Genomic DNA, 26377 nt, shown 5'->3' on the forward strand with positions numbered 1-26377 from the left:
AGGGTTCACTGCAATATATTTCTTCGTATGACCCATTTCTCGTGATCTCATAAATAATCTATATGTTTATTTAAATACTTTGAATTAAATTGAAAATAGGCGGATAGTATAAACCAACATACCCCTTTTCTGTAATTTTTAGGTTACTAAACTCATAAACTAACGCTCGTAATGGAACAGCGATGTTATCTTTGACGCGCTCTAGGTTTTCCGTTTCCTTAACACATTATTTCAGAATCATTTACTCGTAATCATATATGACAAAACGAAAAGGGTTATAATCACATACCTGAGCTCTATGAGATTCACAAGAATTATTAGTATTAAAAGAAATTCCCGCTGAAACAATACTATTTACAGTATTTTCAACTATAGAGTAGTGTCGGCAGAGAGGGGAGTAGACTGTTTATCCCTCCCTCTAGGCGCGCTTTCGTAAGAGGGGATACTGTACGTGCCTGGTAGGGGGGATGACACTGAGCTAGAGCTAGATGTCAGTTCTACGTATGCAAACGTCATACCCTTCTATCTCTTAGCTAAGTGTCATCCCCCCTACTAGGCGCGTACAGTATCCCCTCTTACAAAGGCACGCCTAGAGGGAGGAATACACAGTCTACTCCCCCCTCTACCGACACTACTCTATGGTATGACGTTTGCATAGTAGAACTGGCATTACTCTATACTTTCACTTTGACATTACTAAGCCTTAGCCCGCTTACTATTATTGGAGTAGATTGCGCAGGATTTACACATTGATCTTTCGCGACGGAATCAATAGAATTTGAAACTTTACCGGGTCTAAACGTTTTCAGTATACGTTTTCTTTCGAAATTAATAGGCCTACCTGTATCGATTATTCATACTACTTTGATTGTACAATTTCGAGTTTTTAAAAGATCGATTTTTTTTGTTTTTGATTATTTTAGACGCCTCATATTCGATTATTGTAATGATAATTTTTCTGTTAGAAGCTTTAATAGCAAAGGTAAAGAATTTTGCTAAAAATGTATGGAACATTTCTAAGAACAATATAGTATCGTTAAATTTAATTGATTAATTCTAGTTAAATCGATTTAAGAACGTTATTCCTAACATTATTTGAAACTCGGCTATTATTGACTTTTGCCACCTAGCTTATGCCTTTTTCTCGGATTTTTGTAAATTGGGGAATATGAAGCGGCCAATTACCAATTAGTGAAAAGCAAAACAGCATTCATGTGATCATTTGGTGGAAGCCATGCCATATTGGTAGGCTAGTCGTTTCTCGTAACCCTAACCGATGGCCGTGTTTATCTTAACCCTAAAAGGCATTATGACAGATCGGTGACCATGTGGAATAGACGCATGACCAGTTGATGTTGGTTAGAGATGTGAAATTACCGTAATTTTTAAAAACGGTAATTTACCGGGTAAATTACCGATGAATTACCGGTAAATTACCGGTTGAAATTTTGCGAAAACAAAAATTACCGTTCAGTCGGTAATTTTTGGTAATTTATATTTTCCTGTGCTTACAATCCATTACGTAAAACGACGTTTAATTGTGAGAACTATCTGACTGCTTTACACGTATTTGTGGCTTTTGCTACCGAGACGGCAGCCGTGGCCTTTCTAATCTGATTTCTAATTAAAGATTTATTAAAAGGCTAATTTCTAGCACAACTTTGTAAGTACTGGCTAGCGAATAGCGCCTGGTGAGTCATTTTGGAAGTAAACACAGAAATAATTGATCATTTAAGTGTAAAATGAACATTTAATGCGTAATAAAAATGTTTGGTAATTTACCACGGTAATTTACCGCAGTAATTTACCGGTAAATTACCATTGTAAAATTACGGTAAAATATAAAACGGTAATTTACGTGGTATTTGGTAAATTACCGGTAATTTACGGACGGTAAATTACCGACTCACATCTCTAATGTTGGTGTTGTTAGAAGTTATTCAGTACTGATTGGTGTCCATGTTATCTATACCAAAAGACTAGTACATGTTGGTGTTGTTAGTAGCCAATAAGTACAGACTGGTGTCTATGTTGGATAGGTGATAACTAATGGAAGGAAGAATTGGTGGCTTACAAACTGGTGAAGCTGGTGAAGGAAAAATGGTTAGTTAATCTTTGGTACTTTAATGAAATAAAAATCGTAATGAAATACAATTTTCCAAATTTTTGTGTACTGTGAATGTGGGTCCGGAAATGGCGAACACGTTGCAAAATGACAATTATACCGCTATATGTTTTTCTGATTAGGTTTTGGACGTATATCTCGAACACATCGTATCTCGTGCTTCACGGACACGTCACCATTTCATAGGCTGACCCGCTCGGTTTAACCTTTTCTTGTTTCTGCCAAGTAACAAGCTGAAGGATATAAATGGCGCTGGCGCAGCCCCATCCTACGGCTGCCAAGACGTAAAATACTAATTTTAGATCGTCCATTTCTATGTAATTAATTTTGTTATTTTCAATTTCGTAAGTCGATTGGTTATCATTTCTGGATGTATAGAATTTATCTTCCGAGATCCATTTGTTTATCAATCCAGTACACAGTAAAATGTTCAACCTGAAAATGACGTTAGTTCTATATTAACTTATGAACTTTTACAGTTAAATAATACACTACGTAGTGAACAAGTTACAAGTTTATATTTGACTAACTGTTATCGCAACTTCGTTGAGGTGTATTTTGTATTTTCTTTTAAATGATTATAGCAAAAACAAAAAATAGAATCAGAATAGCAAACCAAAGGAAAACGAATAGAACGACAGGCAAAGAACTACAGGAACTACCGTGATAAAAAATAACTAAACTAGAAAGGCATAGCACTTTTTTAAATGCCTTTGAATAAATCTGGCTCGTAGTTCACGATACTCAAAAAGGCTTACCTAAACACGAGTACGAGCTTGGCGTGTGCTAACGTGAATACTCAAAGGGATAATGTAATGACAGCACAAAACTTTTGTTAATTATGTGACTTGTTAAAAAAATGTTAAAATCATAAATAAAATTTAGGAAACGTTATCCGTTATTGTTTAATAAATTTACAACATCAGAACAATAGTATAAGATGTTGTGATAAAAGGTTAGTGTTGCATTGTACCATAAGCTGATACTGTAAGTGTTCACGTTCTTTGGTGGAACGTCTCCTTATCCCTTCCCATACGCAAGCGCCTAAGAGAAATTGATCACCAAATATACAATGATGTTTCTTCCTTCCCTAGTAGCACCGCTAGTGGCTAAGGAGAAGAATAAATGACGGTGGCCTGACTTTCTTGGGTAGAATTTTTAATTTAGGGGGTGCATCATTTTTCTCACACTATCAAATCTAGGTTTTTACCTGAATCACTCAGTACGTTTCCACCAGTTTGGGAAATAGCACACTTCAACTGGTCCAAAACCAGTTTATTAATTGCTTGGACTAGTTTTAAAATTCAAAACGGGGGGTTACTGGTCTAGTTTAAAAAATATCCTTATTTCCTAGATTGGTTACAAAAACGAAGAAACTAAAAAAACAGGGCAGTTTGTGGGAGAAAATTACGGAACGCAAACCTTGCCGGCAATTGGGAAGTTTTTTTGTCACCTCTAGCGTGTCAAACTAAGAGTACACGGCGGCACTGTCTCATATAATATAGTACCAAATATAGATGAGACGGCAGCAGGGGGACATACTAGTTCATAACCTTTAGATATGTAAACTTAATGGTAAATTATCAATTTATGATTGTACCCTATTGAATTTTTTACTTGAGTCATGCATACCTAATTGATTGAAAAATAGTTAACTTGTTCTGTTCGCACATTAAAGCTTAAGAATGTAAAGGAAGAACGAGTTCGTCAACGCCTATAAAAAGGTATTTCACTTTAACTTTTAGCAACCCGTTAAGACAAATAAATTGAAAGTAAACGCTAGAGGTTGTCATAAACGTTTATCGATCAGCTAAAACATTAACATAATGAAGTCATACCATTTGCTGATTTGATTTTTGCAAGGAAACGATTTGTGAAAAGCGATGGAATTATATTGGATATACAAAGTCTCACTAGCCAAATGAAACTTGTTTCTTGGATATTTAGTCATCACAACGGCATAATCAAAGTCAAATTTCGATACCAAATAAGCGACATTTTCTCGTAGAACGTCTTCCAAACCTTCCATTGGCGATTTTGCAAAGTGAAAACTAGCTTTCCTAGTCGCATTTGCAAATACCTTCATGTAGTCCAGATCAGAATTCTACAATACGAATAAAATGGCTACAAAACATGCAGGAATACATAACCTAAGAAAAATATTGCGCATTCATTATCTTCCATGTTAATTTCTATTCGGGTTCTGTGGGCGGAACTTGAGTGCTCTCTGTCACGCGTCATAACTCTGAATCCTTTCTGACTGTGATTTAATTGGTTGGTCATTTGCTTATACTCCTAGGGAATGGGTAATAAAGTCACGTAGCGCGAAACGTGCAACACGCACCGAGATAAATCATTCGTGACGCAAAATTTGTCTTACATAATGATTGGGCTAGCTCCTCCCTCAAAGACCGCCTACATACCTTGAGAAAATGGCTACACGATGATTCATATTAGCTTATAATTTACCCCGGCCCAAACCGCTTTATCGAGAAAGCTGAAACTTCGCTTTACTTACTCTTCCGTAGTAGGTAACGTTTCAACCTATTCAGTGTACACATTCGCTATATGCCTTTGGAGAAGGGGTGTTTGATTCTGTTGTATAGTTCAAGTAGTATAGTTGGGGGTTATCTGTCGTTGTTTAAAAATACCATAATACTTTTCGTTGCTGGGCCCCATTTAGTGCAGCCTTGGTGGAGAGAAGTTTGATACTGTTTCTGGAGTGGCATAGTCGGGGGCCATATGAGTGCAAATAAGGACGTCCGACCAATCGCGCAACGCCCAGCTTTATAATTAACAAAATTCTCGTGGCACGCTCCATGTTGAATGAAATTTATCGCGAGATTTGATAAAATTTGAGCGCAATGTGACAATCGTGGCACGAGACATGGATCGTGCCTCAATAATTTTGTAATCATAGGCGTAGAGTTCTATAGGCCCGTGGGGCCCGAGCCCCCCCCCCAAAAAAAATTTTAGAAGTGGCCATGGGCCCCTCCAAAAATTTGTCATCCATAATACCGAAATCATGAAGATAGTGACCTCATAAAAATAATTTTGCGTTTAACTGACTGCAAAAAAAACCCATTAAAACCACTACAGAGCAGTGTTTTCCGAACACAATAGTTTTATTTTGTTCTATAAAATGTAAACAAGACGACTCAAGGGCTGGGCCATAATAGTAGCCACATCGTTATCTACTTAATTATTCTTACTTCAATAAATTTACTTTTGTTATAATTGTAATAGTGCGACGTAAACAGAGAACTTGAAATTTACTTCTGTTATATTTGTAATAGTGCGACATAAACAGAAAACTTGAAATTTACTTATGTTATAATTGTAATAACCCGGTTCCGAGAAGCTTTTGCTTTTAAAATTCCCCACGATTTCTTTGAATGTTGAAATAGGGGAGTGGGATGGAAAGCATGAAATACTTGTCGAAGGGTGATAGGAATTTTAAAGGTAGTATTAAACCTTCCATTTTAAGGCTATATCATAATCCTCTCTCTCTCGCTTGAAACATAGAGCAAATGTGAAACAAAGAATGCTTAACCATACTAGTACAATTTAATGCAATGCTTAATCCTCTCATATTCACTCTTACTTCAATGACGAACGAAAAATATCACCTCACCACAATCCTCTCCCATCAGCTCCCATTGACTCTCCCTTCAATGAGGAACGAAAAATTTTATACTGCCAAAGGCAGTACAAAGAAGGCAGTATATAGATTAATAAAAACTGTCATTGTAGACAAAGACGGGAAAGTGTAAAAGATAAGTGTAGAAAATGAATTGCCTGAAGTAACAGATATTAAAATTTTCACTTTTGAAGACATGATCATAAAACATCGATTATTTGAAAAAATTCTTATCTTAGTTTTTTTCACCAAAATTAGTCAAAATATTTTGTCATGAAACATGAGCATCATTTTAAAAGTAGTACGCGTGAACATTTTATTTTATATCAAAAATTTACAATTAGTTTTGAGTATTCGGTCCCATAAGGAGAATTAAATAGTCAGAAAATGGTTTAACAAAAAACTGTGTGAAATCTTGAAAAATCGTAGTCGTTAATTTGAAAGTTTTAAAAATATCAAAATTAACGTGATGTATAGCTCCCAAAATATCTTTTGAACATTAACAACTACATCACAGTAGAACGGCCTTTGTAATTTGTAACCTAGTTTCATGCCAGTATCCCTCAAAAAACTTGAAGATACCATTTTTTCTGGACTACTATTTAGAGCAAAATACTTGTGTAAATAATGTAGAAAAATATTTTGAATTTAATGAAAATTTAGTGAAAAAACTAAGATAAGAATTTTTTCAAATAGTCGATGTTTTATGATCATGTCTTCAAAAGTGAAAATTTTAATATCTGTACTTCAGGCAATTCATTTTCTACACTTATCTTTTACACTTTCCCGTCTTTGTCTACAATGACAGTTTTTATTAATATCTGTCACTTCAGTCTTAATATTAATTCAAATTGTTCAGAAACCTTAGGAGAGTAAAAGTATTAGGGCATTGTGCATATATTAGTTAACTCGTTTGAACTAACCAACCATCTATTATAAAACTGTCATTCCTGACTGCTTGACTTGACAATGAACGTCCGGTCAAACTCAAATTGCTTTCCCGTCATTTTCACATGCAAATACAGAGGAAGCTGTACATAGTTATACCACAAAATGATTCTGTATACCTGAGCACCAACACATGTCATATACTTATCAAGTTCAATTACCAGTCGTCGGTACTCTGGCTTAATTACCAGTCGTCGGTAATCTAGCTTAATTACCAGTCGTCGGTAATCTAGCTTAATTACCAGTCGTCAGTAATCTAGCTTATTTACCAGTCGTCGGTAATCTACCTTAATTACCAGTCGTCGGTAATCTAGCTTAATTACCAGTCGTCGGTAATCTAGCTGAATTACCAGCCGTCGGTAATCTAGCTTAATTACCAGCCGTCTTTAATATATCTTAATAACCAGCCGTCGGTAATCTAGCTTAATTACCAGTCGTCGGTAATCTAGCTAAATTACCAGTCGTCGGTAATGTAGCTTAATTACCAGCCGTCTTTAATATCGCTTAATTACCAGCCGTCGGTAATCTAGCTTAATTACCAGTCGTCGGTAATCTAGCTTAATTACCAGTGGTCGGTAATCTAGCTTAATTACCAGTCGTCGGTAATCTAGCTTAATTACCAGTCGTCGGTAATCTAGCTTAATTACCAGCCGTCGGTAATCTAGCTTAATTACCAGCCGTCTTTAATATATCTTAATAACCAGCCGTCGGTAATCTAGCTTAATTACCAGTCGTCGGTAATCTAGCTAAATTACCAGTCGTCGGTAATGTAGCTTAATTACCACCCGTCTTTAATCTAGCTTAATTACCAGTCGTCGGTAATCTAGCTAAATTACCAGTCGTCGGTAATGTAGCTTAATTAACAGCCGTCTTTAATACAGCTTAATTACCAGTCGTCGGTAATCTAGCTTAATTACCAGTCGTCGGTAATCTAGCTTAATTACCAGTCGTCGGTAATCTAGCTTAATTACCAGTCGTCGGTAATCTAGCTTAATTACCAGTCGTCGGTAATCTAGCTTAATTACCAGTCGTCGGTAATCTAGCTTAATTACCAGTCGTCGGTAATCTAGCTTAATTACCAGTCGTCGGTAATCTAGCTTAATTACCAGTCGTCGGTAATCTAGCTTAATTACCAGTCGTCGGTAATCTAGCTGAATTACCAGCCGTCGGTAATCTAGCTTAATTACCAGCCGTCTTTAATATATCTTAATAACCAGTCGTCGCTAATCTAGCTTAATTACCAGTCGTCGCTAATCTAGCTTAATTACCAGTCGTCGCTAATCTAGCTTAATTACCAGTCGTCGCTGATCTAGCTTAATTACCAGTCGTAGGTAATCTAGCTTAATTACCTGTCGTCGGTAATCTAGCTTAATTTCCAGTCTTAGGTAATCTAGCTTAATTACCAGTCGTAGGTAATATAGCTTAATTACCAGTCGTAGGTAATCTTGTTAAATCACCTTTGTTGTTACTGTCTCTAAGGCAGTTGGTAACTTAATATTCTAGGAGAGCGATAGCTCTCTTAGATAAGACCTCATACCGACTTTAATGTATAAGGATGGTTTTTTGATTGGTTATAACTTTTTTTGTATCGTATTAACTGCTTTGAAAAAATTCCACAGAACTACAATTCGGGCCCTCAATATGTGGTTAAAATTTCAAGAAGATCCACCCATTAGTTTATTGTATAAAAAATAAAGTTGCTAAGGGTGGTTTTCATTTCCATAAAATTAATCAGCCCTTTTGGTGAAAAAGTTAAATTTTCCCATAGAAATAACATGGAGTTTTTTTCAAATTTAGCCATTTTGTGGCCACCTTTTTGACATGAAATATTCGTTTGTTACGTTTGGGAACGGTTTGATATCAAAATTTAAACCTTTTTCTAGGACCATTTTTAAGGTTTTTGAGAAAAATTAATTTTAAGTATGTTTAATTTTAAATTTTAAAAACTACCCCAATCTGCGATATTTAGATGGATACACTGTTTTATTAGGAAATATCAGCGCAGCCAATATTGGCCTTTTTTAACGTATAGTTGCCTCATAATAATCCGATTGTTTCTTCTTAATGCCTTTTGGTTGGAATGGCCTATCGATAGTGAGATAAGACGGCTTTAATATTGCTGCAGTGACGTTGACGCGGCCGCTACAGCGACGCCATCAAAACACACGGGTCTAAATTGTCGCGGATATAGTCAAATTCAAACTAGCTTAATGGACATTTTAACTTTTCCCTGCTAATTATTCTGGATTACCAATAAAAGATAATTAAACTAGACTCCCAATTAAAGATAAATAAACTAGATTACGAATTTAAATAATTAAAGTAGTTTACCAATTAAACGTTCTTAAAATAAATTATCAATTAGAGTTAATTAAACTAGACTACAAATTAGAGGTTATTAAACTAGATTACGAATTAATGGTTACTAATTAAATTACGAATTAATGGTTACTAATTAAATTACGAATTAAGGGTTACTAATTAAATTATCAATTAAGGGTAATTAATCTAGATTACCAATTAAGGGTAATTAATCTAGATTACCAATTAAGGGTAATTAATCTAGATTACCAATTAAGGGTAATTAATCTAGATTACCAATTAAGGGTAATTAATCTAGATTAGAAATTAAGGGTAATTAATCTAGATTACCAATTAAGGGTAATTAATCTAGATTACCAATTAAGGGTAATTAATCTAGATTACCAATTAAGGGTAATTAATCTAGATTACCAATTAAGGGTAATTAAACTAGATTACCGACGACTGGTAATTAAACCAGATTACCGACGACTGGTAATTAATTCAGATTACCGACGAATGGTAATTAAACCAGATTACCGACGACTGGTAATTAAGCTAGATTACGGACGACTGGTAATTAAGCTAGATTACGGACGACTGGTAATTAAGCTAGATTACGGACGACTGGTAATTAAGCTAGATTACCGACGACTGGTAATTAAGCTAGATTACCGACAAATGGTAATTAAGCTACATTACCGACGAATGGTAATTAAGCTAGATTACCGACAATCGGTAATTAAGCTACATTACAGACGAATGGTAATTAAGCTAGATTACCGACGACTGGTAATACCGACGACCGGTAATTAAGCTAGATTACCGACGACCGGTAATTAAGCTAGATTAACGACGACCGGTAATTAAGCTAGATAACCGACGACCGGTAATCAAGCTAGATTACCGACGACCGGTAATTAAGCTAGATTACCGACGACCGGTAATTAAGCTAGATTACCGACGACTGGTAATACCGACGACCGGTAATTAAGCTAGATTACCGACGACCGGTAATTAAGCTAGATTAACGACGACCGGTAATTAAGCTAGATTACCGACGACCGGTAATTAAGCTAGATTACCGACGATCGGTAATTAAGCTAGATTACCGACGACCGGTAATTAAGCTAGATTACCGACGACCGGTAATTAAGCTAGATTACCGACGACCGGTAATTAAGCTAGATTACCGACGACCGGTAATTAAGCTAGATTACCGACGATCGGTAATTAAGCTAGATTACCGACGATCGGTAATTAAGCTAGATTACCGACGACCGGTAATTAAGCTAGATTAACGACGATCGGTAATTAAGCTAGATTACCGACGACCGGTAATTAAGCTAGATTACCGACGACCGGTAATTAAGCTAGATTACCGACGACCGTTAATTAAGCTAGATTACCGACGATCGGTAATTAAGCTAGATTACCGACGATCGGTAATTAAGCTAGATTACCGATAACCGGTAATTAAGCTAGATTAACGACGATCGGTAATTAAGCTAGATTACCGACGACCGGTAATTAAGCTAGATTACCGACGACCGGTAATTGAGCTAGATTACCGACGACCGGTAATTAAGCTAGATTACCGACGACCGGTAATTAAGCTAGACTAACGACGACCGGTAATTAAGCTAGATTACCAACGACCAGTAATTAAGCTAGATTACCGACGACCGGTAATTAAGCTAGATTACCGACGACCGGTAATTAAGCTAGATTACCGACGACCGGTAATTAAGCTAGATTACCGACGACCGGTAATTAAGCTAGATTACCGACGACCGGTAATTAAGCTAGATTACCGACGACTGGTAATTTAGCCGCATTACCGACGACTGGTAATTTAGCCGCATTACCGACGACTGGTAATTTAGTCGCATTACCGACGACTAGTAATTTAGCCGTATTACCGACGACCGGTAATTAAGCTAGATTAACGACGACCGGTAATTAAGCTAGATTACCGACGACCGGTAATTAAGCTAGATTACTGACGACCGGTAATTAAGCTAGATTACCGACGACCGGTAATTAAGCTACATTACAGACGAATGGTAATTAAGCTAGATTACCGACGACTGGTAATACCGACGACCGGTAATTAAGCTAGATTACCGACGACCGGTAATTAAGCTAGATTACCGACGACCGGTAATTAAGCTAGATTACCGACGACCGGTAATTAAGCTAGATTACCGACGATCGGTAATTAAGCTAGATTACCGACGACCGGTAATTAAGCTAGATTACCGACGACCGGTAATTAAGCTAGATTAACGACGACCGGTAATTAAGCTAGATTAACGACGACCGGTAATTAAGCTAGATTACCGACGACTGGTAATTAAGCTAGATTACCGACGACCGGTAATTAAGCTAGATTACCGACGACCGGTAATTAAGCTAGATTACCGACGACCGGTAATTAAGCTAGATTACCGACGACTGGTAATTTAGCCGCATTACCGACGACTGGTAATTTAGTCGCATTACCGACGACTAGTAATTTAGCCGTATTACCGACGGCTGGTATTTAAGCTAGATTACCGATGGACGCGCAACGGCCTAGGACTTTTTCTCCCATATTTTCTAAAGAATTTTAATTAATATGAAGACTGAAGTGACAGATATTAATAAAATCTGTCATTGTAGACAAAGACTGGAAAGTGTAAAAGATAAGGTTTGAAAATGAACTGCCTGAAGTAACAGATATTAAAATTTTCACTTTTGAAGACATCATTATACCTAAAACATCAATTATTTTAAAAAATTCTTATCTTACTTTTTTTCACCAAAATTTCATTTTCCCAAAATATTTTTCAGCAATATTTACCAACTATTTTGTCCTCAATAGTAGTTGTCACCAAGAAGGGTTTAAGGGATACTAGCTTGGTACTGCTTTTACTTTCAACTAACATTTGATTCTAGGAGATTCAAATGCTTGGATATCTGAAAAGATTTCTCTTGAAGAGTTTAAATTTTTATATTTTAAAATTGAAAATATTGCGAAGCGGAAAATAATATAGGCCTTTTCTTTGTGATTTAGTTATTAGTGTCGAAAAGATCTGTAGATTAATCGTGATCTTTGAGAGCAACACAGCACGTTAATATTTAATACTTTGAAAGCTTTACAATTTAAGAATATGTTTTGTAAAGTTTTAATACGGTTTATATTTTGTAAGCTCTCAACGATTTTCTCACGTTATAGGGTCAATTTTCTACCTAATTTTAAATATTTGATAAAAAATAAAATGTAAAGCCGTAGTATTTTTAAATAACGCGCATGTTCCTTTTTAAAATACTTTCCCGAAGTAATTTTGGTGAAAAAAAGTAAGATAAGAATTTTTTAAAATAATTGATGTTTTATAATGATGTCTTCAAAAGTGAAAATTTTAATATCTGTTACTTCAGGCAGTTCATTTTCAAACCTTATCTTTTACACTTTCCAGTCTTTGTCTACAATGACAGATTTTATTAATATATGTGTGGGGTCCTTTTCCAACTTAACTTGTTAGCTATTACAAGCTTAGGTTCTCCTGTTTTTTACCACTACGAAAAATTGGACCAAATAGCCTTAACCGTGCTAACATCATAAACTGACTCTTATCCATGGTAAAATGTCGCATATTGGAATGGTTTTGAAAATGTGAAATTAAACATACTTTAACTTAAATCTAATTAATGAAAATTGGAAAGCACAAAATCTAAATACCAGGCTTTCGTTTAAAACCGTTTTCAAGTCAAACAACCGAATAGTTATTGCATTACGGCTGCCACAAAATGGTTATTTGTAAAATATTTTCCTATGTTATTTCTATAGGAAAATTTTATGTTTTTCATCAAAATATCGTAAAAGTTTTATGGAAATGAAAACCACCCTTAGCAACTTTATTTTTTATAAAATAAACTATTAAATGAATCTTTTTGAAATTTTAACCACATATTGAGGGTCCGAATTGTAGTTCTGTGGAATTTTTTCAAAACAGTTAATACAATACAAAAAAAGTTATTTCCAATCAAAAAACCATCCTTATACATTAAAGTCAGTATGAAGTCTTATCTAAGAGAGCTACCGCTCTCCTAGAATACTCCTACAATGCCACCGCCAACAGCGCAGGTCATACTAATGTCCACATCGTAGATGTACATCATACGATGTGGCTAAAAAGTGTAGTTTCTAAGAGATTTTTTTTCCATTTCGTTGAAAAAGTGAGTTGACCGGTCCAGGCAGCAGCGGCTGGCAGCCCATCCTAGCCAGATTGGCTGGTTTTCATGGTTTTCACGTCAATTAAATTTAGATACTACAACAATTTCGTTTACCGTTGACACAATAAGGGAAGGAATGAGGGATGGGATTGAAACGGAGCCTCCGAAATGAACTAGGCCCATGCATGTCAAATTTTATATGGGGAAATATCCAGTTTGTTAAGGAAAATATTTTCACCATATATGTGTACGAGATGGCCCTTATATTACCGTTGTGACAATGGTCTTTCTTAAATTATCGTTGATATTTTAGGGGTCAGTCATAAAATTTTTATGATAGAGAAAAGTTTCATCCTAAAATTAACGTAAATGTTTTTATGACTATTCACTTTTTATTGAATCTTTCGGTTATATTGTATTGATGACAGCAAAATAAATTATTTCAATTAAAATAATTCAGTAAGAGTAATAAAAACGTATACTTACAACCCGCGACCTTGGTCCAAATACTTAAGCAGTCGACATGGTCAAGGGGTTGAACTTTGTTTATTTTCCGGTAATATAAGCGCCCCCAAGCGTAAAACCGCGGCGAACTAAATTGGTTAAAATAATATTCTCGCTTCGCGACACGCATGGGCCTAGTTCATTTCGGAGGCTCCGATTGAAAAGTGCAACTGGTCTTCTGAAAATAACCCATTTTAGCATAGTATAGTCAGAAGCCGATCAGGCTTTACACATGAAGTACGTAACATGTGCCATTGTGCCTGGAGGAGCTACACGATATTATCTAAGCTCCTGGGAAAGAACCCCCTCTTATACGGAGGAACATAATTCGGTAAGGCGGCTCCTTCAGATCCTTGCGATTCTTCCGCTTAAGAACCGATTTACCAGGTACATAAATTAGGGAACTACTATAAAGACTGAATATTCTTTAGATAAAACTATACACAATACCAAAGATTATTTGGGAGCAAGGCACAAAGATCTTTTCAATCTGGGTAGCTTTTGCTTAGACTATTTAAGACTCCGTGTATCTGTTTTTTTTTACGAGGATTTTTTTCTGTTCTCGCGGCTACGGTGAGCCCAGCCGCTGGCGGCTCGGGAATGGGGATACCGCCGATACCTAGCCGAGGCTTAGTGTAGTTTTCGAGTCTACTACTACTCGCAGAGCTATTTCTCTGTTGAAATTAAAAAAATTCTTATAATATTTAGTTGAAGACTTATTAAATGACTCGAAAATTTTCAAAACTTGAGCTTTAAAACGTTGAATATAATATAACGACTAACGAACGATACCGCAAATTTGCCTTTCCAGCTTCCCGGTTATGTCGCCAGCGAGGTCTAGTCGAGGTCCCATGCAAGAAAATAGTAATATTCGTCGCCATTGGTCTGGCATTAAAGAGGCTATCTACGGTTAGGGGACTTATGATTGGTTAAAAGCTTTTTTGTTCGTCTGTTTAGTTTTTACTTCGGGAATGTCATGAAATCTATGGCCAAAGCTATGGAAAAGTGGGACTTACGTACTTTATGTGTGAAGCATTACCCGCTTTTGGTATAGTGTGACGAATGTAAGGCCAGGGATACTAGATGCTTTAAGAGGGATTCGAAAGGAGACGGAAATTGCGACAGAGTTATCGGCGTGTCATGCGCAGTACAGTCTACCGGACTTCTAGATTTTAGTGCAATTCAAAGCCAAATCAAGGATGATGGCGGGAAGATGCGAAATCTGAGAGAAATAGGCGGGCTGTGGGACGGCTTAGGTCCGGTGGAACGGAAAAAATGGGGGAATACTCGGAATAGGAATTCAATTTGTCCTTGATAGGGAAAAACAAAACGGCGCGCGTTATAGATCCCCGTTAAAAAACCCTTTTCCGCAGTCTCGTCTGAACGTACGTGAGCTGATCATCCCTCTTTAAACATCTTGTGTCCCTGGTAAGGCACGCCGCTGGCCAACTCCATAGAGTAGATAAACAATTTTCAAAATGTTTTTCGAGGCACAAGTATAAATTAGTCCAGAAGTAAATAGGGGGAAGTACGTTTCTCCAGCTTTAGCCAGTGTAAGGCGTCCCTTTATTGTAAAATCACGCTTTGCGGCCCAAAATTTGAATTCATCCAATCAGAGTGAGGCAACATTTCCAGGGAAATTTTCTTTCATACGCCACCACTCGGTCATATAGTTAACTAAAATCGTTCAACTGGAAATTAGCATAGGCCTACAAAATTTGAAATAGTTTTTCGAAATCGCCGTTTTCTTTAAGGTTCTGGAACATATTTTTCCTATTTTCATATAATGAGACCGACTTGAATTCCTCTTTAGCCTTTTCTATAATTCAGGCTAGTTGTTAAGCTTAGGCAGAGGCTTAAGTTCATTTTAAAATTTTACGCATCTGATTCTAATCACAAATAAATTAAAATAACCAGTAAATATTTAGCTTTATTATTCCATTTTTTATATAGAAAACCTTCAGTTATTACTATTTTCTTCTGGTTATTATTAAAAACTTACGAGAACAGGATATCAGGCCGAATAAAATTATACGCTGTTACCAGGGCCAGGCAGTCGGCTCCGTAGTCCGTAGCTGGCCCGGCACGGCGGCCAGCTACGGAATACGGAGCCGACCTGACTCTTGAGTTGAATATGCTAGAATGAACAGGAGCAGACGAAAAGAAAATAGTTTCGGGGAAGTGTATTCATCCGCGAGTTCCCGCCAAAAAAGCGGTAGCGGAAAGGCGCGAAAAAAACCATAACTCGACGCCTCTCGAAATCCCCTTTGGTACGTACTTCCCCCTATTTACTTCTGATTAGTCTTATGGGTTAAGTCGCTCTCATGGTTTCCTAAGTTGGTGATTTTCCCGAGTTTTGAAAGTGGTCTCGAAATTTTTGAAAGGATTTTAACATTCGCATTGTAATGCGCAAATACGGATAAATTTGTTTTAAAACGGCCTAAATTATCTTTAGAGGAAAACATAGTACATGGATATATTTAATAAATACTATATAATGTAGTATATATAAATTTATTACTTAATATTCGTTAGGAATTTATATACATCATATGCATGATGCTATCTATGTATTGCTCCAGGCCGGTTGGGCCGGGCTCCAACAAACATTTACGAAACTCTACGCCTATGATTTTGTTAACAAAAAGGCAGGGCGTTACGCGATTTGTCGGACGTCCTTGTTTAAAACTATTTTTACCTCTCCGAGTGACGTATGTCACGGAGAGGTTCTAATTTCGACGTGTCTGTGTGTGTGTCTGTCTGTCTGTCTGTCTGTCTGTCTGTCTGTCTGTTGTTATTGACTTACACCCCAGGGGACCGTGTTCGCAGTTTCCGAATTGAAGCAAATGTGTTCGCTATTTCCGGACCGTATTCACAGTTCCCGGAAATTTCAAAACTTGAATCTATCCACAAATCAACTGGCCACTATTACTTCATCTGACTAGTCAATTGTCTATTCTACATGAATACCAATCTGTACTTATTGGCTTCAAACACCACCATTTTGTGGTCTTTGTCCATTCCACATAGACACCAGTCTGCACTTACTGGCTTCTATCACCATCATTTTCCGGTCTTTGTTTTTGTCCATCCCACATGGACACCAGTCTGTACACCTGGCTTCTAACACCACCATCTTCTGGTCTTTGTTTTTGTCCATCCCACATGGAGACCAGTCTGTACACCTGGCTTCTAACACCACCATCTTCTGGTCTTTGTTTTTGTCCATCCCACATGGACACCAGTCTGTACACCTGGCTTCTACTCCTTAAGGTTGAGACATACGCGGCGATCGGCCAGGGTTACGAGAAACGTCCGGCCTCCCAATGGTGGGGCTTCCACCAAAGGTTCACGCAATTGCGCTGTTCTTATCCATAGCTGCGATTCGACACCCTTATATACTACCTATTTGATGAAGGCGAAGCAACCGGCGTATGCTTCATTTCAAACGCCAATATTAGTCAAGTCTCTCAAGAATGTTTAATTGTTGTTTTTCAAAACGATGTAACGTTCAATAAGGCGAATAACTAACGAAGAAAATATTAAATATTAATTATATTTATTTTAATATTTAAGATAATCTTGTTTCTCAATTCAAAATTAATACGGAAAGAGTTAAAAGCAGTCTATGTTTTTGTCTGTATGTGTCCGTCCGTTGTTACAGTAGTGCGCTGCGTTAGAAGTTCGTTTTGTTTTGATGTGTAAAGAAACCATAATATTCCCTTTATCCTTAATATAAAGTGAATATGTGGAAATATTTTTCGTAATTATGATGCATTTAGTACTTTTGTAGCTTTAAAGCTCTATTTCATTTTGATATTCCAAAGATTATTTTTAATATTATTATTTAAAATGGATGTTTATATATTACTTAAGCTATACTACATCTGTTTATAGCATAATCCTTTCCTTAATCACAGTGAATACAAGCACAATGCTGCTATGTTGGTCAAATGACCTCTTATTTGTCAATAGGCCTAGTGAACCAAAAAGTAAACGTTTGGGTTTGGTTTTCGTTTCTGTATGCAGAGACATTAACGGTTCAGATTGAGCCGAAAGTTAAATACACTTTTAAATAATTAGGCTTAAATTTTATTATCATGGTGGAAATCTGGGCCGCGTTCAGCAGAGCCCAGCGTTGCTGAACGCGGCCCAGGGATTTTGTTTTTGAATTTTGACGTTATGGTGCTTAGCGCTGAGCTAGCGCGGTCTTCAAAGAAAATAGTCGGCTTTTTGGATAACGTGACGTAAAACGCGTAGTTCTCAGCTTGGCGAAAAAACTATGGAGGAATTAATACAAATAGCTCTATGGGACTATAGCTATTTAATTGGCGTGAAACCAGTTGATCACGCGAGAATTTTAATAGATATGTTAGTTTCTAATTTTAATTATAAAAGTTGTTATCTATCTCTATAAATATGTTATCCTACAATTTTTGTTAAGCCTTGGTACCTTGCACGCTTTATTAGGCTAGCGTCATTTATAAAACGCCGATGACCCGTTTTTCCCCCATCGGATGATTTTAATGTGTACAAGTATATCATTATTGGATGTAAAATGTCGTCTGATTTACAGTAAATTTGCTATGCTTTGTATACTGCTTTAATATTTCATAAATTTTAACTTAAGAAACATTTCCATATCTGGGTAAATAAGTTTGTAAGTAGTCGTCTTGACTCGGAGAGGTAATATTTTGGTTTTCCCAACTTGTTAAAATCTGAACCTAATTTGAATTTTAAAATCATTCGGTGGTGTTTCCTGAATGTTTCACTATGCAGACTGGTCTTATAAATAGTAGAAGAATCGTTAAAAAAATCACTTGCTTTTCCTTTTTACCCTCCCTTTAACACATGGGATACGGGCTATGGGATATACCACTCCGGTATAAATATCCTACCTCAAAGGTACAGAGACCTCTCTTTGAAATTATTTTTTACGTTCCGAAGTCACATGTAAATAGAAGTTTTCGTTGCTAAAACCAGATGATACCTTAAGCTTATGTCCAGCGAGCAAGTAAGGTACTATCATGAGAGAATCATATACTAGCTCCCTATAAGTTACTCAGTCACACTGGCCTAATGTATCCAGCATTTTCTTCCAAATACTCGAGAGGAGGGGAGGCGGGTGAAAGTGATAGTAGACGGCGCCCTCTCTTAGGGCTTTGAAATTAATACATCGAGAACTTGAAAGTGATGGTAGTTCCAAATGGTTTTAACGGTTTTGGTTTCTTTGCGTCACATTCATTCCTTTGCTAATTTAAAAATAATTTGGGTTTCACAACAGGCTTCGTTAAAAATGGGTTGGGCCTTTCTTTAAGTTTTTCTATTAGTTCTTTAGACGCATTATTAAAAAGTTTAGTAAGGTTTTCGAGATAACTATTAAATTGTTGTTTAGCTCTTATTTTTTAATAAATAGTTCCTGCCTCTGAATTTAAAAGAGTTTCTTTCATTTGGGCTTAGTCAAAAAATATCCAAAATTCTGCAATTTCAATGCGAAAAAATAAAACTTCCTATTGGGCCAACCTTAACCCATTAAAATAATTTCGAAGATAAAATACGACTGTGAACCGTCCGCAAACAATCACAACATTTCTGAAGCGTCGTCTGCTTATACTAACTACCTTTCAGTTCAAAGTTTCATTGGTTGATCCCCTTTTCCGGTTTATTACGGGAGTGCCGAGAGTAGTGTTATTTTCTCTCACTGGGGGTCGCAAATAGGTAACACTTTTTCAGCGGGAAGAAAATGCTGGATACATTAGGCCAGTGTGGCTGAGTAACTTATAGGGAGCTAGTATATGATTCACTCATGGTACTATGGGTACGTCCATGCATGCGAAGGGGCTCTCGAGTTCCTCCACCAAGATATGCTAAAAAACCGTATGGTATTTGGGCTCTAATATGCCGCCTTCTTATAAAATAGTGGCAATTACAAAGGGACGTAAACATTTTAACGAGCAATGCAGAGCACCATTGTTAAAATTCGGTTAATATACCATTATAATTTCATGAGAAGCACTTCCATCCTTGGCACTGACGACATAATTTTTCGTTTTAACTAATTGAGCCAATTGTTCAAAGGTGTCAATTGGGAGAGTAACCGGAGCCAAACTCGTTGCCGAAGTCAAATAACACTCGTATATTTTTTCCATAGTTCCAAAAAGCAGAATAGCGGTGGCAAGAACAACCAAACTAATTGCTGACCGAATTTCACTTTTTATTGTGATACCTATTTTTCAACATAGAGAAAGTCAACATTGAATATCCTTACAAACTCTATCGGAATACATACAGCTAATAGGAATCATTGTGTATTCATTTTCTTGCGTTGCTACCAACTAATGAAATCACAGAAATACATCAGGACTATGAGGTGTCACGAAAAGTACTCAAGTCCGGCCTAAAAAACTCGCATAGAAATTTACGTTGGAGATATGGCACAATGATTCCTATGTACTTCGGAGGGTATGGTCCCATTTCTCCCAATTCTGTGTTTCCCAAAATACATTTTTATCCCAAACTTTCCGATTCCCAGTTCTCCCAATCTTATATTTCCCAATAGGAATTTTTATCCCAAACTATTCAATTCTCATTTCTCCCAATCGAATGGTTTCGTCTAATATTTTATGCTGCAAAGGGTTGCTTTCAAAACGACTTTGATTATTTTTAATGCGAATAGGTTAGGTTAGGTTAGGTTAGGTTAGTTTAGTTTAGTTTAGTTTAGGTTAGGTTTGGTTTGGTTAGGTTAGGTTAGGTTAAATAATTTTCCTACCAATTAATGTGAAGTGTTATTCCAAATGTATTATATTTTTCTGCTAGATCCACGAGAAAGTTCGTGTTTTATAAATCTTTTAACTATGGTACGCCTTTTTCAAAATATTAATGTTTAACTTCATTGACTTCTCAAATAATATGCCTTTTCCAAAACATTACTGTTATGTTAGGTTAGGTTAGGTTAGGTTTGGTTAGGTTAGGTTAGGTTTGGTTTGGTTTGGTTGGGTTAGGTTAGGTTAAATAATTTTCCTACCAATTAATGTGAAGTGTTATTCTAAATGTATTATATTTTTCTGCTAGATCCACGAGAAAGTTCGTGTTTTATAAATCATTTAACTATGGTACGCCTTTTCCAAAATATTGATGTTTAGCTTCATTGACTTCTCAAATAATATGCCTTTTCCAAAACATTACTGTTGTGTTATGTTAGGTTAGGTTTGGTTAATAATATTTTATAAATCATTTAGCTATGGTACGCCTTTTCTAAAATATTGATGTTTAGCTTCATTGACTTCTCAAATAATATGCCTTTTCCAAAACATTACTGTTATGATAGGTTAGGTTTGGTTTGGTTAAGTTAGGTTAGTAATATTTTATAAATCATTTAACAATGTTACGCCTTTTCCAAAATATTGACGTTTAGCTTCATTGACTTCTCAAATAATAAGCCTTTAACAAAACATTACTGTTATGTTATGTAAGGTTAGGTTTGGTTTGGTTAGGAGGACGTCTCTTCCTCTTTGGAGCGGTTATACACTTCAAGTAAGTGTATCCCTTAAGAAATGAAAAAATAAATAAGTAAAACTATCAAATTCTACTCTATTTGAGTCTTTTTGGGTGTGCAATATTGGGTTAATTGGAATAGGAGAACTGGGATTTGGGTTGAATGATGTTTGGGTAAATGGGAATTGGGTGTTTTAAATTGGGTGAAATGGGGAGTAACCTGTTCGACCACCAAACAGAAAATACAAGATTCAGGAGGAAAGAATAAAAAAACTAAAAAGGGAACTGGATGCGGGGAGAAAAACTCCATTTGAATATCTAGAAATCATAAAATGGAAATTCAAACTAAACTGAATATGTAAAACATATCATTGTTAATAAAACAAAAAAATCTCTTGAATTTATTAACATTTGTTTTATGCTGAATTGGGAGAAAAGAAATTGGGGGAAAAGACAAAGTGTTGGGTCAAATGGGATTGGGAGATATGGGAATTGGGAGAAACGGTTTGGGTTAAATGGGAGTAAATCCTTCGGAGATCGGAACGAAGGGCTACTTGTCGATGCAAACACCATGACACGAGAAATTCCAACTTTGAAAGTCCTATTAACAATTACAAAATCCGTGTCTTATTCTTACCTTGACGAAGGGTTAGTTCCACTATATTCCATAATTGAATACTTTCATTTAACGACCGAGATACAAGTTTCAAGATTAAAACGACAATCGTCAAGAAACATAAATTTAAAATCCACGCCTATAGAATTGAAATTTATCAAAAAGTTAATCGATAATTTGAAAAAGCGCAGATGACAGCTGCACGGTGTGCTGCTGCGCTTTAAATTAATGCAAATGAATAGCAAATGAATGAGATTTCGCAATTGGGAATTGCGCACATCGCGTCAGTTAAGGCATCCGGTGTTATAGAGTTAAGTCACTGTAATCCGAAAAGAGTTTCATGTCAGTGTTGACAGTAAACCCACCCCTATCAAAAATCTGCATGATATATCTTTTGTCAGATACCATGGAGGAAAGGGATGGAGCCGTTTTATTGAGGCAGAATATCAAGTTTGTGGTTAAACCTCCTTCAACTGGAGAATTAGGGGTGAGGGTTGAAATAGTGGGGACCGCATCTTGGAAAAATGTCGGAGTTAGGAAGTTGAAAGTTATAACGTGACCGAGGTAGTTAACGCGCCGTTGCAAAGTCGCGGCATGGTCGCGGATAGGCTGAGTTAGCACGCGATGATAAGAAGCCCATGAGCCTTGGAACATGCTTGGACTTTCATTGAATGAACCAACTCATACTTTAAAATGAAGATAGATTGCATGGCTAGAACATGCAAACATTACATCTCTAAAATATTAGTGGTCAAGAAAAGAACGTTCTTGACAGGCCAGGAGTTCGACTCCGTCCCAACCTTGAGAAGAACTCAACCACCAAATCACTCATTAAACCCTAACCTTGTGCTACTAGAATTACATACAGCTAATATGAATCATTGTGCCGCCGTATATTTCATGTTAATTACTTTTCGGTTTTCGTTTGTCGAGCTTGAGTATCCGTCACGTGTCAAACTTCGGAAACCTTACTAACTGTGATTTCATGGGTTGGTAGCAACGTGAGGTCGGATGCGCGCTAGAAACGTTGAGAATACAGCTATACAATGATTTCAATTAGCTGTATTTGTGGTGTTACTGATATCAACCATACAGTTTACTCAGATTCGAATATTAACGAATAAAGCACAGCAATAAAACAAACCACTTTGAAATATCTCACCTGAATTTGCATAGGTTCTTTTAGAAACAAGGAATTACTCGTTTTACTGAAGCTTGGTGCTTTCGTTGCGAATGTCGTTGAATCCTGATAATATGGGAAAGAGAAATCGACGAATGGCGTTCGTCCCGTCGTTAACGACAAGGTTGAAATGCCCATGTCCGCTTCCTAAGTGTTAAAGTTATTCCAATTGTTCACTGGCCATACTTTAATTGAAAATATTATTATACCTTTCGGGCTACCATTCCCACAATTCCAGTGCAATGATTGGTCATTTGGTTACACACACCCCATTGGTCATCAAGTGGAGATACAATTTTAAAACTATTCATGAAGCCATAATTAACACGATACTTCCCTTTCCCTAATGCTAAATTTCTTACGAATTTAACAGTTTGTTTCCAAGTTATAGATAGGGGTGCTGTGTTAAAACGAGACCAGGTAACTCTTAAAGCATATTACCATTGAGTATATACAGGGTGGAAACCTTCGCCGGCGTCCAGTCGAGATACTTCCCCTTACGCATTGGTGTTATGCAGTGAAACTTTAAGGGATTTACAGGCGCTATTGGGATCAGTTCACTTCAGTTCCACTTAATTTCAAAGGTTTCAGTTTTGATGTAGAGAAATGAAATGCATAAGTGTAATCAATGACGGATTTTAATTTAATTAGGAAAGAAAAGATGTCACTTGCGAAAACCAAATAGCCCAAATTGAAGTTAATCAAACATTTCCAAATTTAAACATTAAACTCTACAAATTCATTTTTAATAACAAAGCATTAAATTAAATGTTCAAAATGTCTTCCGTCGACATTGACACATTGCCGACAACGGAATTCCCAGTTTTCTCTTTCGCGAGTTAACATCTCGGGAGAAACGAGAGCAGCCGCTTGCTGAATTCAGTCTCGAAGGCTATCAAGTGTTGGTGGCTCAGTGGCGTACACAAGGCTTTGTACATACCCCCAAAAGAAAAAATCCACCGGCGTTAAATCTGTCGAACGAGGTGGCCAAGCGACTGGACCACCACGACCTATCCATTGGGGACCGAATTCCGCGTCTATCCAATACCGAGAAACACGTGCAAATGCGGTGGTGAACCATCGTGCTGGTACCAAACTCGTCTTCGTTCTGCTAAGGGAAGATCGTCTAGGGCATCGAACACTACGGTGTTTAAGAGATCAACGTAACGATCTCCGTTTAGATGTTCTTCGAGAGAAACAGGTCCAATTACAAGATCACCTAAAAATCCACACCAAACGTTTATCCTCCAGTTTTCTTGGTGATGATTCGCCCTTAGCCAATGGGGATTTTCCCTCGCCCAGTAGTGCATGTTGACGTTGTGGTGGTTAACTGTATCCGTCCCGGTAAAACGTACACTCATCACTCGTAAGTACGTGGTTTAGGAAATTTTCATCAACTTCAATTTGGTTACATGTTTCTAATTGAAGAAAGCAGTCCGTTTTCTAGCTTACATCTGGTAAAACATACATGGCTGAAATTGATTTGTACAGTTTTGAGGATTACCTTGAAATGTTTTTCATTCACGGAGATTGTCAGAGAAACGCAAGGTTAGCTGCTAGGACGTTTGCAGAAAGGTTTCCGAACCGACCACATCCGGGGCATCAAGTAATTTTAAACGCAATAACCCGATTTGTTGAAAGAGGCACGGTGATTCGACGTAATGCACCAGTGCGACATCAACATCATCCGCCAGTTGTACAATAAGGTGGACACGGGGCGGGCAGACGAAACGAAGTAGTAAGGCGTATCGTAGACAATCCCCACACCAGTTCACGGGCAATCGGAGCGGAATTAAATTATTCTCATATAACGGTCTTAAACATTCTTCGTGGTGAAGGATTTCACCCCTACAAAATTCATCTTCACCAACATCTTAAACCACAAGACTTTGGACCACGCGTAGAGTTTTGAGGGTGGGTATTGGACCAAATTGAAGTTGATGGAGATTTCCTAAACGACGTACTCACGAGTGATGAGTGTACGTTTTACCGGGACGGTACAGTTAACCGCCACAACATGCACTACTGGGCGAGGGAAAATCCCCATTGGCTAAGGGCGAATCATCACCAAGAAAACTGGAGGATAAACGTTTGGTGTTGATTGTTAGGTGATAGGGTAATTGGACCTGTTTCTCTCGAAGAACATCTAAACGGAGATCGTTACGTTGATCTCTTAAACACCGTAGTGTTCGATGCCCTAGACGATCTTCCCTTAGCAGAACGAAGACGAGTCTGGTACCAGCACGATGATGCACCACCGCATTTTGCACGTGTTTCTCGGGATTGGCTAGACGCGGAATTCGGTCCCCAATGGATAGTTCGTGGTGATCCAGTCGCTTGGCCACCTCGTTCGCCAGATTTAACGCCGGTGGATTTTTTCATTTGGGAGTATGTACAAAGCCTTGTGTACGCCACTGAGCCACCAACACTTGATAGCCTTCGAGACCGAATTCAGCAAGCGGCTGCTCTCGTTTCTCCCGAGATGTTAACTCGCGAAAGAGAAAACTGGGAATTCCGTTGTCGGCAATGTGTCAATGTCGACGGAAGACATTTAAACATTTAATTTAATGCTTTGTTATTAAAAGTGAATTTGAAGAGTTTAATGTTTAAATTTGGAAATGTTTGATTAACTGCAATTTGGGCTATTTGGTTTCCGCAAGTGACATCTTTTCTTTCCTAATTAAATTAAAATCCGTCCTTGATTACACTTATGCATTTCATTTCTCTACATCAAAACTGAAACCTTTGAAATTAAGTGGAACTGAAGTGAACTGATCCCAATAGCGCCTGTAAATCCCTTAAAATTTCACTGCATAACACCAATGCGTAAGGGGAAGTATCTCGACTGGACGCCGGCGAAGGTTTCCACCCTGTATAGAAGGAGGCTCAGATAGACCAAATTCTTCAACAGCCTCCCTTTCAAAACCGGTACCGAGCACCAAATTCTTCAAGAGCCTCCCTTTCAAAACTGGTACCGAGCACCAAATTCTTCAACAGCCTCCCTTTCAAAACCGTTACCGAGCACCAAATTCTTCAACAGCCTCCCTTTCAAAACCGGTACCGAGCACCAAATTCTTCAACAGCCTCCCTTTCAAAACCGGTACCGAGCACTAGCTGGCTCGGTCATACATGCCCAATCAACGCAAAAGAGAGAAATTGGTTTACAACCATAATGGAGGTGCTCACTGATCTAACCGCCTTATTTCCCCTATAGAATTTTAGGGCTGATACTCACACGCTCAAATTTAGTTGAAAAGTGACTTGGTAGTTAATTTAAATATAGTAAGTAACAAAATAGGACAATCTTTAGCTATTAAAAAGGGCTAGGCCTATTCTGTGTAACGGTTTCTG

General features: G+C 37.2%; 1 protein-coding gene and 2 long non-coding RNA genes across 3 annotated transcripts; 1 reads left to right on the top strand and 2 right to left on the bottom strand.

The window, feature by feature from the left end:
• Window positions 1-3: 3 nt before the first annotated feature.
• LOC149682626 (putative glutamate receptor) lies at window positions 4-25082 on the bottom strand. The gene is made up of 7 exons (XM_089834283.1): window positions 23236-25082; window positions 23009-23173; window positions 21868-21985; window positions 19730-19962; window positions 3964-4229; window positions 123-2560; window positions 4-58 (listed from the first exon to the last, which is right to left on the bottom strand). The coding sequence occupies exons 1-6, from the start codon at window positions 23335-23337 to the stop codon at window positions 2287-2289; spliced, it is 1158 nt and encodes a 385-aa protein (XP_089690409.1). The 5' UTR covers window positions 23338-25082; the 3' UTR covers window positions 4-58; window positions 123-2286.
• Window positions 8216-9046, top strand: LOC149682627 (uncharacterized). The gene is made up of 2 exons (XR_016365506.1): window positions 8216-8633; window positions 8704-9046. It is a non-coding gene; the product is annotated as an uncharacterized LOC149682627 (long non-coding RNA).
• On the bottom strand, window positions 12883-16052 carry LOC149682628 (uncharacterized). Its single transcript, XR_016365450.1, has 2 exons — window positions 15739-16052; window positions 12883-15625 (listed from the first exon to the last, which is right to left on the bottom strand). It is a non-coding gene; the product is annotated as an uncharacterized LOC149682628 (long non-coding RNA).
• Window positions 25083-26377: the final 1295 nt, after the last annotated feature.

This window comes from Phalangium opilio, unplaced genomic scaffold (genome assembly GCF_054372755.1).
Source record: "Phalangium opilio isolate 3A_F unplaced genomic scaffold, DU_Popi_V2 ptg000038l_1, whole genome shotgun sequence".
Taxonomy (NCBI): Eukaryota; Metazoa; Arthropoda; class Arachnida; order Opiliones; family Phalangiidae; genus Phalangium; species Phalangium opilio.